This window comes from Amia ocellicauda, chromosome 16 (assembly GCF_036373705.1).
Source record: "Amia ocellicauda isolate fAmiCal2 chromosome 16, fAmiCal2.hap1, whole genome shotgun sequence".
Classification (NCBI taxonomy): Eukaryota; Metazoa; Chordata; class Actinopteri; order Amiiformes; family Amiidae; genus Amia; species Amia ocellicauda.
The window spans coordinates 18,355,403-18,370,345 of record NC_089865.1 but is presented as its reverse complement, the minus strand read 5'-3'; the positions used below and the strand labels follow the sequence as shown (position 1 = coordinate 18,370,345).

Sequence of the window (14,943 nt, the reverse complement as noted above, 5' to 3'; positions counted from 1 at the left end):
TTGAAAAATGTCATTGTATACTGTTCTTCTCTGCTGTAAAAACTGAACATTTTGTCTTGCTTTGAATTCCAGATAAAGTAGAATTCACATTATTATGTAAAAGCATTATAATAATCTTTTCCCTTTTCTGAACTTCAAGGGGTGTGATAATGTGATAATCTTGACAATTTGGCAAATGCCTTCAAATTGAGATGGAAAGGGTGAGTCTTTATTTAGGTGTTTCAGTGGTATCTGATTGGCTTTGTTGTTGTCTTTCAGCTCGCCATCCTCACCGAGCTCTGTCATCCCCGTGGCAATGAGAAGCCCGGCTTGCTGAACCCCACACATCCTGGCACCGGCAGCATCTTCCACAGCGAGAACTTCCAGCTCAAACTCTCACCCCCTCCTATAGTAGAGGATTAGTCCGCCACCCGCCCATACAACTGAGAATCTACCAATAGTTGCTTTACTACTTAACACTACCATTTTGCTTTTCCCACCCGTTCTTTGTTTTTGGAATCGCTCAGAGAAGCTACAAAAATACAGTGATGTCCCAAAAGAACTCGAGTCATTGAATTTGAATCAACTGCTATATCTGCAAGTTGGACACTAAGCTATTCCTCCGAGCATGTAAGTAAAAATAAAGTTGAAAACCAATAATAGCAATTGAGTGATTTTATGGACAAGCCTGCTATGGCATGAAAGGATCCAATCAGCCTGAAACAAATCTTCATAATACTTCATAATCACACACAACACTTCCAACACCTGTAAAGAAGTACTGCGTGGGATAATGCAGGAGATGGAAGATTGAAATGTGTGTTACCATCTGTTTTCTTATTAAAAAAAAAAAAAAAGAAAAAAGAAAAAAAATACTAGTGGGTTTGTTTCCTTGTACAATGCATGATCCATCAATTCAATTGGGTATTCAGGCTTGCAATCAGGCTGCATTCTTGTTCACAGCATTTTCTGTAAAAGAGTCCTAGAAAAACTGCTGAAGTGTTATCCCTTGTTTGCTGCTGTGCCTTTGTGGTACATAAAATACAATTTATGAATGCTGCTTTACTTATATCTAATAAGTTAGCCTTTAAGCATGTGTCTGCATGTGTATATGTGTGTGTTCTCCTTTAAATGTAAGCAGACTTCTTTCCTGTATCTATCAATACCTGCTGCTGATTAGTGAGTGATCAGGTGTTCACCAGGCTTTCGGCAATCTCGACACCCCTAGGACTGGCTTGGGAACCCCCTGGTAGTTTGCTTCTGCAGTTTAGCTCTTCTGAATTAAAAAGAGCCATTTTAAATTTTACCTTAAAATAAGTATCAACAAAAGCAAAAGTTCTACAAAAAAGTCCAGTGACCAAATATGTGTGTTTTTAGAAAAGTGTCCATGGTTTGTTTTTTCCCTGACTGTATTGGTTTAGTTTTTATTTATTAGCGTTTGGATTACACATTGTTTTGGACTTTCTTGAATTTCCACCGTGGTTTAAATGATGTCACAGTTCACAGTTTACTAATTTTAATATGCTTTTGATATTGATATATCTCTAAATGTATATATTTTTTCTTTATTGCGACTATACTACTTTATCCTGTGTGTTTGGGGTTCATTATGTTGCTCCAGGTCTTTGCTGATCAAGAGATTCGTTGAGGGTGATTTGTTACATATTTAGTGTGAAGTTCATTATCTCCTTTGATGTGGCCTGTTTATCTGTACTTCATATCCCATACGCAAACCTGGAATCGTGTAAATTGAACATTTAAATATTAGTAGTCACATTCACTCTGACACCTGTGAGCTAATGATCCTCTCTCAGCCAGGGTAGCTTTCTTCAGGGGCCTTTCAAAGCAGCCCAAGTCGCATGTTTCATTGAGACCACGATCCGACTGCTCCGTTACTCTTTTGATGTGTTTCTGTGCTTTTGCCTAGTCACTCTTCCAAAGTAGCTGGCAGCTCGTTAGTGCGCACTCTTAAAGTGGTGTAATGAAGTGTGGGGCTTCGTGGAGCTGGGACTCATTATCCTAATAAGAGGAACGGATCCAGCACATGTCCTCTGACCGCGGGATCCCGCCTCTACAAAAGCAGCCTGCATGCCATCAGTGCCCAGCCCACACTGAGACTGACCTCGGACTCACTGTGCGGCGCAAGGCTGGCAGATGGGGGGGACCATAGAAACGGTTGTATCAGGATGGCACGCCGGGGTGGTATCATCTTCTGCGAGGAACGGGAGATGCATTCGATTAGGAAAAGTCTGAGTTCATAATGAAAATATAGGTCTGCTTAATGGTAGTAACAACTCACTTTCAGAATGGAGGAGGAGAGATGAGGTTTCTTCAGGATCATTTTCAGTCTGAATTATCCTTTGGGTTTTTATTCATCCTTTGGTTGAGCACAGTGGCTGCTTGTATTGTCTATTCTTGTTGGAGAGGGGTTGTCCAGTAGTGCAAAGAAACTATAAAAAGTTGTATATGGTCAATGAGTTTTCCGTGTCTCAAAGAAATGTAGTCAGGGATTTTTTATTCCACCCAGTGCCATACTGTACATTAGTCTCTTGTTTTAGTCATGTTGTCGGTATTTCCTCTTCATGTGTGTGTTTGTGTTGTATCCCCTGTCTCTCAGTCACAGCGCAGATAGGTTACAGTGAAGTCATTTTGAGTTTATTCATGTTTTATACACAAGGTTAATTGTCAACACTTTCATGAGGGGGAGGTCTTGTTTTGCAGTTTTCTGATCTAAACATATTGGGTTCATGACTGCAACTGCCTGGGTCTTCGTTTGTCTTCTACATGTCTGGAATTTCCCTCTATAAGTGGGCTCTAGTGTCTCCCAATTCAGATGTTTGAGTGCTAAACTCCCGCAGTATTGTTATTTATATTACATGCAGCAGCTTTTGCAGTTGTATTTTGCCAGTGCATAATCTAATCATTAGTCATACTCAATATATGGTAATATAAACTCCCCATAGGAATTAATGTGTATATTTATCACTATAATACACCAGCCGCTGATACTGTTGTCATACAGTATTCAACCTCTATATCCGATGTGTGTATGTTTGCGTGCTCAATTTAATGCACTGCCTGAGCACACTGCACGAGCATTGGAGTGATCTTTTATAAATGATCCCACTATTATATGCATTTTTAAGTGTTTTATAATTAATCTGCATGTTGAGTTTCACTTCCAATCCAATCTCTCTCTCTCTCTCTCACTTTACATTATTTTTTTTTTTTTTTTGCGGTTGCAGTCCATTTGTGTGGAACTTGCAGGGTCCCAGCTTAAATTAAAATCGCATATGCATAAATTCATATTAGATTTTGAAATATAACTTTGGAATTTCTCTTTCCATCAATTGAATAATAGAATGTTGCAGCCATGTGTTGTGTGAAAGTAGTGTGTGATGGGCCCAGTGAAGTGTGTATTTTTTTTTTTTTTCTTTTGAAATAACAAGAATTAGGAATATATTGTTCAACTTCCCAACGATCTGTATGTAAAAACAAGTTCAGAACATCTGGCTGTTTTGGCTCCTTGAATCACTGAATTATCATAAGCTTTTACACAATCATCTTTGTCTTCTCTCAGAGCAGGTTGTCCACTTGGCCATTTGCATTTGAGGCCGAAGAGAACGTCTCTTGTGAGGAGAGATGTATGGATCCACTCAGTCCCGTACAATGGGTCTTTATGACCACTCAGATATGCTGCTTAGCTGTTGGCCCTAGGGAATAGTTTGACTATTAATATGCATGTTCAAGTAGGCTGCTATTGTCCACCAAACTTTCCAAATGAAGAGAGAAAAGCAGAAAAGCACCACATATCCTTCATATCCTGTTTGGGCTCATTACTCTGCTATATTGTCCACATGCTCTGTTGTTAACACCCCAGCGAGCTGCCGATCTTGAATCATTCTGCAGCTCTGCTTAGATAAGCTATTCATACTCTTCATCACTGTTGGTTGTTATGCTCCTTTTTTATTTTATTTTTGAATACAAACATTCAGTAGCCTTATCTTGGCCTTTCCCACAGGGTTTAATGCATGTAAGAGCACTGAATATGTTTATGCTCCCAGTCCAACCACACATTGACTTATCTCATATATTCATAATGACGTGACCTGGGATCAAGGCTAATTTTTTATTTGAATATATTTCAATAGCAACTGCCTCGGACTCCAAACGATTCTCTTGATGTTTTCATCTCCTAGAGATCTGCACTATGTTGATATAAGCGTGTCTGTGTTTCCCCTTAAAATCTTCGTGCCCTGCACCCTGAAAAGCTTTAGATGTTTCACTGGTTTCAAAGCACCTCCCAATGGTTTTATCTGCAGCTGTGTTGCAAACCCAACAGTCTTGTAAACTGCTTGAGCTGTCCCTAATAGGACCGTAATGGGAATTTGAATACGTGCAGTTTGTTTGCGCTGGCTGCCAGTCCGTGGCCCTGTCATTACCCTCTCATACCCTCCCATCTGAAGGGTTGATTGCAGTGAAGACACAGTCAGGGTCAGCCAGCTGCTTGTGCTTCAAACCGCTCCCCCCCCCCTCATTCTTTTCCCACATGAACTTTTCACTCCACGCGTCCTCCTGCACACATATGAGCTGCTAACAAAGGAGTGATCCATATAAATAGTCAAAACGAAATGTTACGCCTGACGCAAGCCATCAGCATCCACATCGAGCACGCACAGCTCCATTCAAATGTAAATATTGAGGTGGGGGTGGGGGGTAGAGTGAATGGAGAGAGAGCAAGAAAGTGTGCGCAGAAACACGGGGTCAGGCACAGGGAATTACAAAGCAAGCGAAGCGCACAGATAACCATCTGCCTGTTATCTTCTTTATAATTATACAGGCTCGATGTAGACACGATAAAAGTAAATGACAAATTATATCCAGTGTCGGTTTACCACGAGCATTCAAAGCAGCCTCTTTAAGAGCCCTCTGCTTTTGCCAGACCCTTTTCATCGTGTTCCCCTCCTCGGTCTGGAAAAACACAGCTGTTCCACGGCTTTATTTATGTATTTGCTCATTCTTGTACTGAATAGGAGCCAACCCTCTATGAGGCAGTTTGAAGTTCTGGCTCCTGCTTGGCCTTCAAAGAGGAACAGAGACGTTTCTCATTTGAAACCTGAGCCACAAACACACACGCTACACCCTGTAAGTTGTTTCTCATTTGCTTCAGTTCATGGTAACCTGTGCATAGATTGAATTTGGTTATTCGTCATGCTAAATTGTATTGTCATGCATGTAATGCAAACCACACGCTGCCCCGGCTAGCTCATTTTGCAAACTTTGTGTGATGTGATGAAGTGAAAAATAATGCTTTAAAGTGAAATTAAGATAAATTCATATAAGGATATGTAAGTTGATACTTTTAAATCACTTTTAACACTCTGGAGCTCTGAAACGCCAATCTGCTGAGTGCAGCTGGTGTCTCTCACGACGATGCTGGTGTGGTGAGAAGACTCCAAGCTCAAAGGTAATCCCTTCTTTGCTGTCTCAGGGTGCAACATGAAGAGACTTGACACAGCTGACAGCTTTAATAACAGCTACTCCCAGGTTTAGGGCACTACATCAGGACCGAGGTATAAGGTGTGATTAATGAACGGAAGCCGCTGGAATTGACTAACAAGCTGTAATTGCCTTGACAGGTGTCACCACGATCTTATGAGAGAAACATCAGGTGCCAAGGGACCCTGCAGGCATGCGGTTGCGCGTCACTAACAGATTCACAGAAACATCATGCACAAACTGCACTTTAGCTTTCCGCCGAGATCAGGCAGGAAACCAAAACACATTCTCGTTTGAAATCGAGTGTGTTTCACTTGAACGGCAAGAGCTTTGCAATATGGTATCAACTACATCCTGCCAAACAATCAAGAGATGACTGAAACCCTGACTAGCCTTTTTCTGCTCCTTTTTAGCTTGTATGTTAACTGATAAATGTACAGTACATTAAACACTGATATATATATATGTAGTGTTAAGTGGGGGTGTATTTTGATAAGAGTATTCAGAGCCTTAGCTGAAGCTCTGATCTAAAGAAGACCTCTCCCCCCAAAGTTATCAGATTTCCAGAGCTCATCTGCGCGTGAACTGTTCTATATCAAAGTGGCAGTCTTGGGAGGATGGCACCGAGAATGGGCCAAATGGCTTGGAATCCCTGCTGTGAGATGTCTGGGGAAGGGGGCCTGTAGGTAATAAAACGCTTTGAAGTGGACCAGAGCCGAAATCCCGACACAGAGCTACAAACCCAGGCAAACCGGCATTTCCAAAAGATGACATGGATTGACATCAGTCATAAATCAAGCCCCCTCCAATAGGACACTGGGGGCTGAAACCGAAATCCTATCTCACAAACTCAAGAACCAATCGTCTATTGATCTGACAGGCGTTTAAAAGCTAGCGCACGGCATCTCGATCTCTCACCTGAACCAGTAACTCACTCTCACAGCTCAACCTGTAGCTCTGTTTGCCAGAACCGGAACCAGAAACCAACCAAGTCTTTGCCGGCAACAGAAGAGTTTAAACTGGGAGAAGGAGATTGAGCCGTACGAAGAATTCTTTAAAGAACTTTATTAATTAAAGAACTTTAGAAACTGCGCCTGCCCACCTGTACCCATCTGATCAGTGGAGTTTTACAGCTGGACAATTGACTAAGTCGACTGCATACGAAAGTGTTCAGTCATTTAAATAGCTATTGAGTCTTAAGAAACTTGACCCTTGGAAACGAACAGGGCCCTGCTTTCCTCAAAGACTTTGTCTTCAAGTAACTACGGTGGAAAATCCTGCTTACCAAGAAGACATCCTGTGCACAACCTTGGAGCCTTCAAAGCAGTGGAAAATCTGTTTGGAAAAGACTCTACTATCACGAAACCTCAACTTCCAGGTGCATCGACTGAGTGGAAGTTCTTGGACAAAGCCGAACCGGACTGCCTTTGTTCCAAACCACACGGACCTCGTGCCTTGTGTTTTTATCTGATCCCGAAGACAGAGAGGCCTCTCTGCGACGAAGTTCAGATAAGTTTAACAGTTTGGAATTTATCATTCATGACATTTGAGAAATCAATTAGAAATGTTATTCTGTGAGTCATAAACTTTAGAATGTGTAATATCATTTAATATTTTCTTAAATATAAATGTGTGTTGCATTAAACTGTTTTGTTTGACAATTTTAGAAATAAAATCTGTCAACGCAGAGAAATATCTTATAATTCCTGTTTAACTGTTTAGTCTGAAATTGACACACGTTAATAGACACTAGATTATAGGTGGCCCTGCCTATCCTTAATCATTGAATAATAATCAGTTAAGGGAAATTGTGGTAACAAGAAATGATAGGATCTTTCTCGGCACCCAAACGTAAATGAGACTGATATATATAACGAGAAGTTATTTGGCATAAATACTAACCTGCATTAGTTATTTAATGTCCGACAAACAATACTAATGAGAGACTCACCTTTTTCTTACTAACTGGTATTGTAGTCAATGTGTTTGTAATTTTGTGTAACGTTTTGTATGTTATATGTGATTCCATGGGTTGATTTTTGATTTGGTCACAGAAGTGATTTGTCTTTGATCTTGAGTGAATTTTAATTCGTTTTTCCCTTTTTGTATAACTACTGTGGTGCTACATTTTATCTTTGTTTTTAATAAATTTGAGAATTTATATCTTTGGAATTGGTGTCTGCGTCCAATTATTGCAGAAATTTAATACTTAAATTCACTTCTTTGAACTGAAATTTATAACTTACACTTATACACTTACACTATATATATATATATATATATATATATATATATATATATATATATATTTAGCTATTTACAAAAACATTTCACCAATTTGACAGGGTGAAACCAGTGGTACCAGCAGGATGGTAGGAGATCTACCTGAAGGTATAGAGTAAAATCCTGTTTCGTTAGACTTTTTGGGGTACAAATATAAGGCACATGAAGTATAAAAAGTAACCCCTTTTGACATGCTAACTGTGATCAGAAGACATCCCCTTAATGGATTTCCCCAAGGCACCCCAGCAACACTGCTTGTTTTGTGTACCCCTCACTGCTGATTGGTATAAATGCAAGGTGACAGTGTTTCTTTAACCCTTTACCCACTGACTCTGCAATGTTAGCATTACTAATGTGCTGTCATTGTGCTCTGAGACGCGTCTGCCATAGATTTAGATACAAAGCAAACGAACTCCAACCACGATATCTCAAAAATCGCGCCGACACCAATAATGCACTTCGGTTTACGTCATCTGTCAAACACCGATATGGCGGAATAAGTCCCGCCTTCTCAATAAAAGAGCCAATCGTCAATTGGGAGAGTCCTCGCGTCACTCGGGTATTACACACAATGTTAAACAGACCCGGGACCCGAAGTATGACCATTTAAAATATAGACCGAACACGTACAGGTCCCGGGTCGGGTCCCGGGTCCTCAGGTTCGGGTGGACCCTTGAAGACCTCTAACTCAATGCTCTTGTCCCTTATTTTCATGTTTGCTTTTCTGCTGCAAGGAATACAGCATCCTATATTTTGGGTGACCCTTCCAAAAAACATTAAAACACTGATCCGGTGTACTGAAGCACACAGTTATCAAATGCACCAGGTTATTAAATCCCCATCTGGCGTGTCTTCAATGGAGATTTCTTGCCGGATCGCTCTCCAGTACTATTCATACTGGAAGCCACTCCCATGCGAGAGGAGACTCCTGAACGATTAGAGCACAGCGGGGAGGGGGCGACAACTCTCTCCATTGAGTCATGCCTGTCTCTGAAAGATTCTGTGCAAAGAATATACATGTTACTATACATGTCCCCTTGAGTCCCAGCAAGAGAGTAAATATGGCGTTCAAAGTCACTGAAGATGTCAATTTTCTAACAGAAACACCCACAGGCTTATTATGAGCAATTTAACACTTTTCCAAGCCGCTAAGTGGTTGAGGATGTAAGGACACCTTAAAATCCTGAAGAACTCCCCTGAGGGCCACAGAAAGACCCCCCTGATGTACAATCTGTGAGAATCTGCCAAGTATTCTCTTTTTTTTTTTTCCTGCATCCTTGAGAACACAAATGAAAAATGTGGTAGATTTGTATTGAAGAGGCACTTTCTCTACATTGTTCCCTGTGCTGAACACACCTGCCTCGTCACTGGGGCTTTATTCCACTTGTTACTCCTCTAGGCAGGGGGTTGGAGGTATTTATACATCAGAGACTTATTGATTAATTCTAATGTCTCTGACCTTTGCCACAACATACAGCAGATTAACTGATATGCGCTATTGACCTAGATTTTGCTGTATCCCCCCCTCTTTGTTACAGAAGGGATTATAGACCAGTGCTCACAGTTGGGGATTCTTTACCACTAATACTCCGAAGCCGTCTTTATTAGATATGTAGATACGTTGGATCGAGTCGGCTGGCTGACATTGGCCTCCTGGACACAGCTGCCACGTCTGAGGTTTAGATTCGCCTGCTGAACTCTGGGCTTGTTGTGTATGTTTTTGCCTGTGTCTATGAGGCTGCACTGCTGTTTATGCTGATTTGCGACTTTTTGTCAAACCTGTCTGTCTGTGTTTGTTCTGCTTGTGGCATTGTGTGTGCTTCCTCTCTGTTAGGCCCGAATGTCTTACCCATAACTAAATTAAATTAAATAACTAAAATATGTAATAATAGTCTTGTTAAGCATCAGGGGAAAGCTTAAGCTTTTTTCTGTGTTGTCTAATGCTTAAATTGAAGTAAGGATAAGTTAGTTAAGTTAAATTATATATATATAATTATGTGCATTTGAGAAAAACCTTAGTTACAATTGTGTACTTGCATATACTGTTAATAGTTTTTACACATTAAGTACATTGTAATAAAGCATAAGTACACTGTTCTTATGAGTAACTATAATGTAAATACACTGTAACTAGGGAGACTTATTGTAAAGGATTACCACTTAAACTTGCCCCAATTAGAACATATTATTATTGTTTGTTTATAGTTGTGTTGTAACCAAACACAAATGTACTGTCACCATTGTTTCTTCTAGATGCAATCAATGCTTCTCAGGTATAATGGAGTTTCCAATGCTTTTGGTAGATAAAGAACAATGCAGGCACACCACTGACAATTTAGAAAACAATTCAATATCCTAGTCAGAATGTGTTTCTTAAATATATGTTAATTAAATCAGGGAATATCAGGGCACTGACATCCATGTAAACTGTAGCACTAGAATAAAATGATTTTTATGGCATTAAAAATGAAAGGCTGAGAATAACTTAACTACAACCTCTTGCATCTAATTTGATTTTTCTTTTACTTCTAAAACAATTTCTATGAATATTAATGTTTTTATAACTATGCAAAATCCTGTATGTTAGTGTCCTTGTAAGTATCCTTTCACATTGCAGATCAAAAAAAACTCTGAAGAAAACATGTTGATTCTGAAGATATATAGGTATATAGGTAGCAGGCACAGATGAATGACTTTACTTTTCAAAAGATAGACACTTTACAGTATGCTCAGAACCGGGGTCTTTTCTTAAATGGATTCCAAGAAACGTTTAATACAACCAAGCCCATCAGAAAAAGCAATAGTTTCTCACTGATAGAAAAGGGGAAATCACAAAGCAAGCCGTTAGCTTAGATCCAGGAACAAACTGTTCCCCAATTAGGAGAAGTTAACGAGTTACTGAGCACACTGAATGAAGCATTCAGGGGAAGTGAATGGAAAGTCTTGAACTGGCACTCTCTGCAACCTCCCCGGTCTGCCCTCATTTCAGAAACCAAAGGTTCCTTTAGGCCGTCTAGCTATAAAATGCAAACTCTCAATGCTCTCACAAGTTTCCCTTGCCGGTTCTCTGAACTACTGTAATTCTCATTAGTCACCTTCTATAAAGAGAAAAAGTCATATTATTAACCCTTGAGAATCCAGTATGCCCTATATGTCACAATCATTAACATATAGGGCATACATATATATACATATATATATTTCCCCATTTCCTAGACATCTTTGTCACGCTGGGAATCCAAAGGGTTAATTACAAAATTCTAAAGCCTGACAGGCCTCCTCTGCAACTCCCTCCTCTGTCACTACCTCTTACCTTCTACGCATGGTTTATTTATCGCAGTTGAGTACACCAATGCCAACCTTACATACAAAGGTTTATGAGAATCAATCTAGACAAAAACAAGGTGGCATTAAAGTTTTAATGCCAGGACTGGAGGTTAAGAGGCGGGTGACATGACAAGTTTATTTCCACGAGGAAGATAAATAATGCAGCGGCCACAACTCGAGGGTCAGTTCTGTTTCCTTGTAGTCGGGAGGCGGTCCTGCTGTTTGGAGGTGGGCGAGCCACTGCACAGCTGCACAGCGACCGCGATCGCCATGTCATCTCGAGGCGGTGTTTTCCGATGGACAGAACCAGAATGACAAATGAAAGGAGGCAGCCATGAGATTCTCACTAAGACAGGATGGCAGCATAGTAATGACCCACCACTTAAGGGAGAAAAGACTTTAAAGACAAAGCTACAGTATTACAAAATGTACTTATACAGTAAAAAAGGAACGCACTGCTTTTGCTGCTTCATTAAGACCTCCCCAAACAGCTACATTTTCTCCACTGTCTCCTGTTGTCAGACTACCGCTCTTGCTTTTTTTTTTATGCCGACTCTTTCAGAAAAGTCTGCGGTCTCTGCATCAGCTGGATAAACGATCGATGGCTGGACCGATTTGAATTCACAATCCTAGCATTTTCATTGCCAGCAGTCAAGTAAATGACTTTCCAGTTAGCACAGAAACTGCACCTGATTGGCCCGCTGTGCACAGCTGACCTTCCTCCTAATGAGGTCCCTCCGGCACCACAGTGCGTCTCGCTGGGTTCTTGTGTCTGTTTTGTAGAGAGCGTCTTGCATCCTCAGTGCTAATCCAACTTGGAATAAGTTTCCTGGTAAAGTCCTGAGTTGATCCTGAATTAGAGAAGGCGGGGGGGGGGGGGGTTCATGAACCAACACTGAATGCAATACTCCTGTTATTGATCATTATTTATTCAAAGACAACTTATTTTGAAAGATGAATTCAAGTTCTCCAGTGATTTTCAACAAACATGAGAGAGGGCCCGTTGAAACGAATGCTTTGGTGATGCATTGAAACCAGGCGCTGTGTATTTCACCAAGCTATTTCAGAGAGAGATTTTACTTTTTTAGTGTGGGACCGGTGTGATGACAGTGGGCATAAATAATTGAACCGCCTAAGCAAACCGCTTTAGTAATGGATTCTCGGTGCAGGTAAAATAATGTGGATTTGATCTGACCTGATGCGTTGGGCCTGGCAAATGCGGTCTCCTCTGTCTTCTAAATGAATTTTGAAAAGATGCGTCTGCTTTCGCCGGTTATTATGTAAGTCCTCCCTTTCCCTCCTAAAAAATAAAAATAAAACAGCCATTTAAAGCCACGTCTGAATGGTACATTTAGCTGAAGCTGAATGTTTTGTGGAGACCGACTTGGAAAGCTATGAATATTTTATTAAACTCAATGTAAGAAAATGGATGCTTTCAGGGTGACACGTCTATTTATAAATCCCATCAGCGCAGAGCCACAAACCACTCTATTGAGGGCAATAGTGCGCAAGATTATTTTGGAGTTTAGCCGAAATGCTGATTCAGGTACCTCCCCACACCCCCCATAGGCTAAATAAAAGCTATCAAATTATTACTGAAATTCAAATTAAGAGGCGGCTGGCTTCAAAAGGTTTCACCCACTAGTAGGGAAGCATTTCTCCAATTACATAAAAGGTGAAATGTTCTTCCATTTCCTCCACCTTTCTGTTTGAGATTGCCTCTCTCTCTCTCTCTCTCTCTCTCAGCATATTTCTACACACCTATGGAACACCTGGCTTCATAGGAAATTACAGCAGTGTGATACAAGGAAAACATCTTTGCACTAATCCCCAATGTAGAGATCCAAATTCATATGAAAATGAGCACCGCACTGCCTTCTCTGTTGTACAGTAATACAGTCATCTTTCAGGATACTAACTAGACTTGCCTATTTTATTCAGTGGCATTTGGAGCTTATTATTCCTTATGTGTTAAAGCATGGAAATGATCTTGGAATGAGGTCATCATCAGTGCATTGATATTTTGTTTCTTCTAACCACCACCTTCCCAGTTATCTTTGAAGACCATGACAGAGACTGTGTCAAAGTTGACCTGTTAGGTGTTTTGTTTTTTGAACATCCAAAGAATATCTCCTCTGACGATGAGGAGATTTAAAGTCATAATACAGTGGCTGATTAAAATGCATCGGTAAACCTGGATTAACTGTGGGTTCCCTTGGGACATGGGATAAGGTAGTGCTTTTTGTTTTCCCACAAACAATGTTCGCTTTGCAGTCAAACAGATTTGGATAAAGCAAAGCATATTCATAAATGCATATGGATAAACCTGCATATTCAAAACGTTCCAGCTGAGTGCATTGACAAAGCGGGTGTAATAAACCTGGAAGAATCGCACACACTTCAAAGGTACCGCCCAAATAACTTTATTCACTTGTTCTCTAAGCCTTGGCACCTCCCCTCAGAGAGCTTTCAACTTTTCTGAGAATTCAAAATGAGTTAGAATATAAAATTAATTGCACACATTATTTGTCTTTTTCCTCCACTACTAAGGTCTTCAAAGTGTGTTTGTTCCCCGAACAACACACCAGGAGCAGAGATCAAACCTAGAAGACCCATCTTTATTGGGTTGTCTTCTAGGTCTTTTTTCATCTGTTGGGATCCACTCTATAGATTCCTTTGTCCATCTTTGATCTGTTCTTCTTACTACAGCTCTGGAAAAAATTAAGAGACCGCTGCATAATTATCAGTTTCTCTGGTTTTACTATTTATAGGTATGTGTTTGGGTAAAATGAAAATTTTTGTCTTATTCTATAAACTACTGACAACATTTCTCCCAAATTTCAAATAAAAATATGAATGGAATGGAATGGCTGCCATACATATAGAGATGCTGATTTAAGAAACATCTGCAGTGGTCTCAATGTTTTCCAGAGCTGTATTTGTCTGGCCCATTGCCATTTTAACATGTCACACATTTTCGTTTGTTCTCAGATTCATTTTTCTATCTCCTCTTGTTATTCCAAGGCTACACCTTTCCATGCTTCTTTGTGTTGTCTGCAATTTCTGCATTAAGTGATCAGGTTTCACAGCCATAAGTGAGCACTGGTAGGATGTATTGATCAAATAATTTTCTCTTCAGACAATTGGGTAGATTTCCTTTCAGAAGCATTTCATCCAAATGCACTCCATCCCATTTTCACTCTTCCTTTGATTTCTTCAATCATATCTCCATCTGCACTGATTTGTTGTCCAAGGTAGACATACTTTTTGATTACTGTTAAACACAACGGTTTTATTCAGGTTCATTTTTTTTTATTATTATTATTTATTTTTTTATTGCATCTGAGAGTTCTTGAAATCGAAGGTTTATATACAAATATAAACAAATTAGTATGGTAGACATCAGAATTAGACCTAGACATTAGAATGGTAAATAAATAAGAGCATTGAAATACAACACCTGCTACCTCCTTGTGCTCCATATGTCTGAACAGGATTCCTATTCCAGACAATAATTGTTAATTTACAATAAGATGTTGATAAGAGCTTTTATTGGAATGCATGTCAGATTCATCGTGGAAATAGAAGAGTGCTTTTGACACTCCTCTTAGAGAGAAAAATTGAAAGCACATTGATGACCAGATGTTTTTAAAATTGGTGAAATGGACATTTGCACTTTTATTAATAAAAATGTTAAAAAATAAATGATTGATTATCTGCATTTTTACTTCAGTGCTGGTATTAGGATGATAATTAACAGCATTGATGTGTGATAACGAGTACAGTCAGTAAAGACATATGGGATTCTGGCTGTATGTTGATAGATACTATATATATATATATATATATATATAT

At 39.8% G+C, this 14,943-nt stretch overlaps 1 protein-coding gene across 5 annotated transcripts in view; it reads left to right on the top strand.

Annotated features, from left to right (window-relative positions):
- vps8 (VPS8 subunit of CORVET complex) overlaps positions 1 to 7,650 on the top strand; it is a 183,437-nt gene extending 175,787 nt beyond the window's left edge. For 4 of the 5 annotated variants that reach the window (XM_066688393.1, XM_066688391.1, XM_066688392.1 and 1 more), the window contains one exon: positions 259 to 7,650. In XM_066688393.1, the coding sequence (XP_066544490.1) occupies positions 259 to 402 (144 nt within the window). In that variant the 3' untranslated portion in view covers positions 403 to 7,650. The remainder of the gene's footprint in view (positions 1 to 258) is intronic. The other variant, XR_010804780.1, reaches the window with a different exon arrangement.
- The last annotated feature ends 7,293 nt before the right edge of the window (positions 7,651 to 14,943 follow it).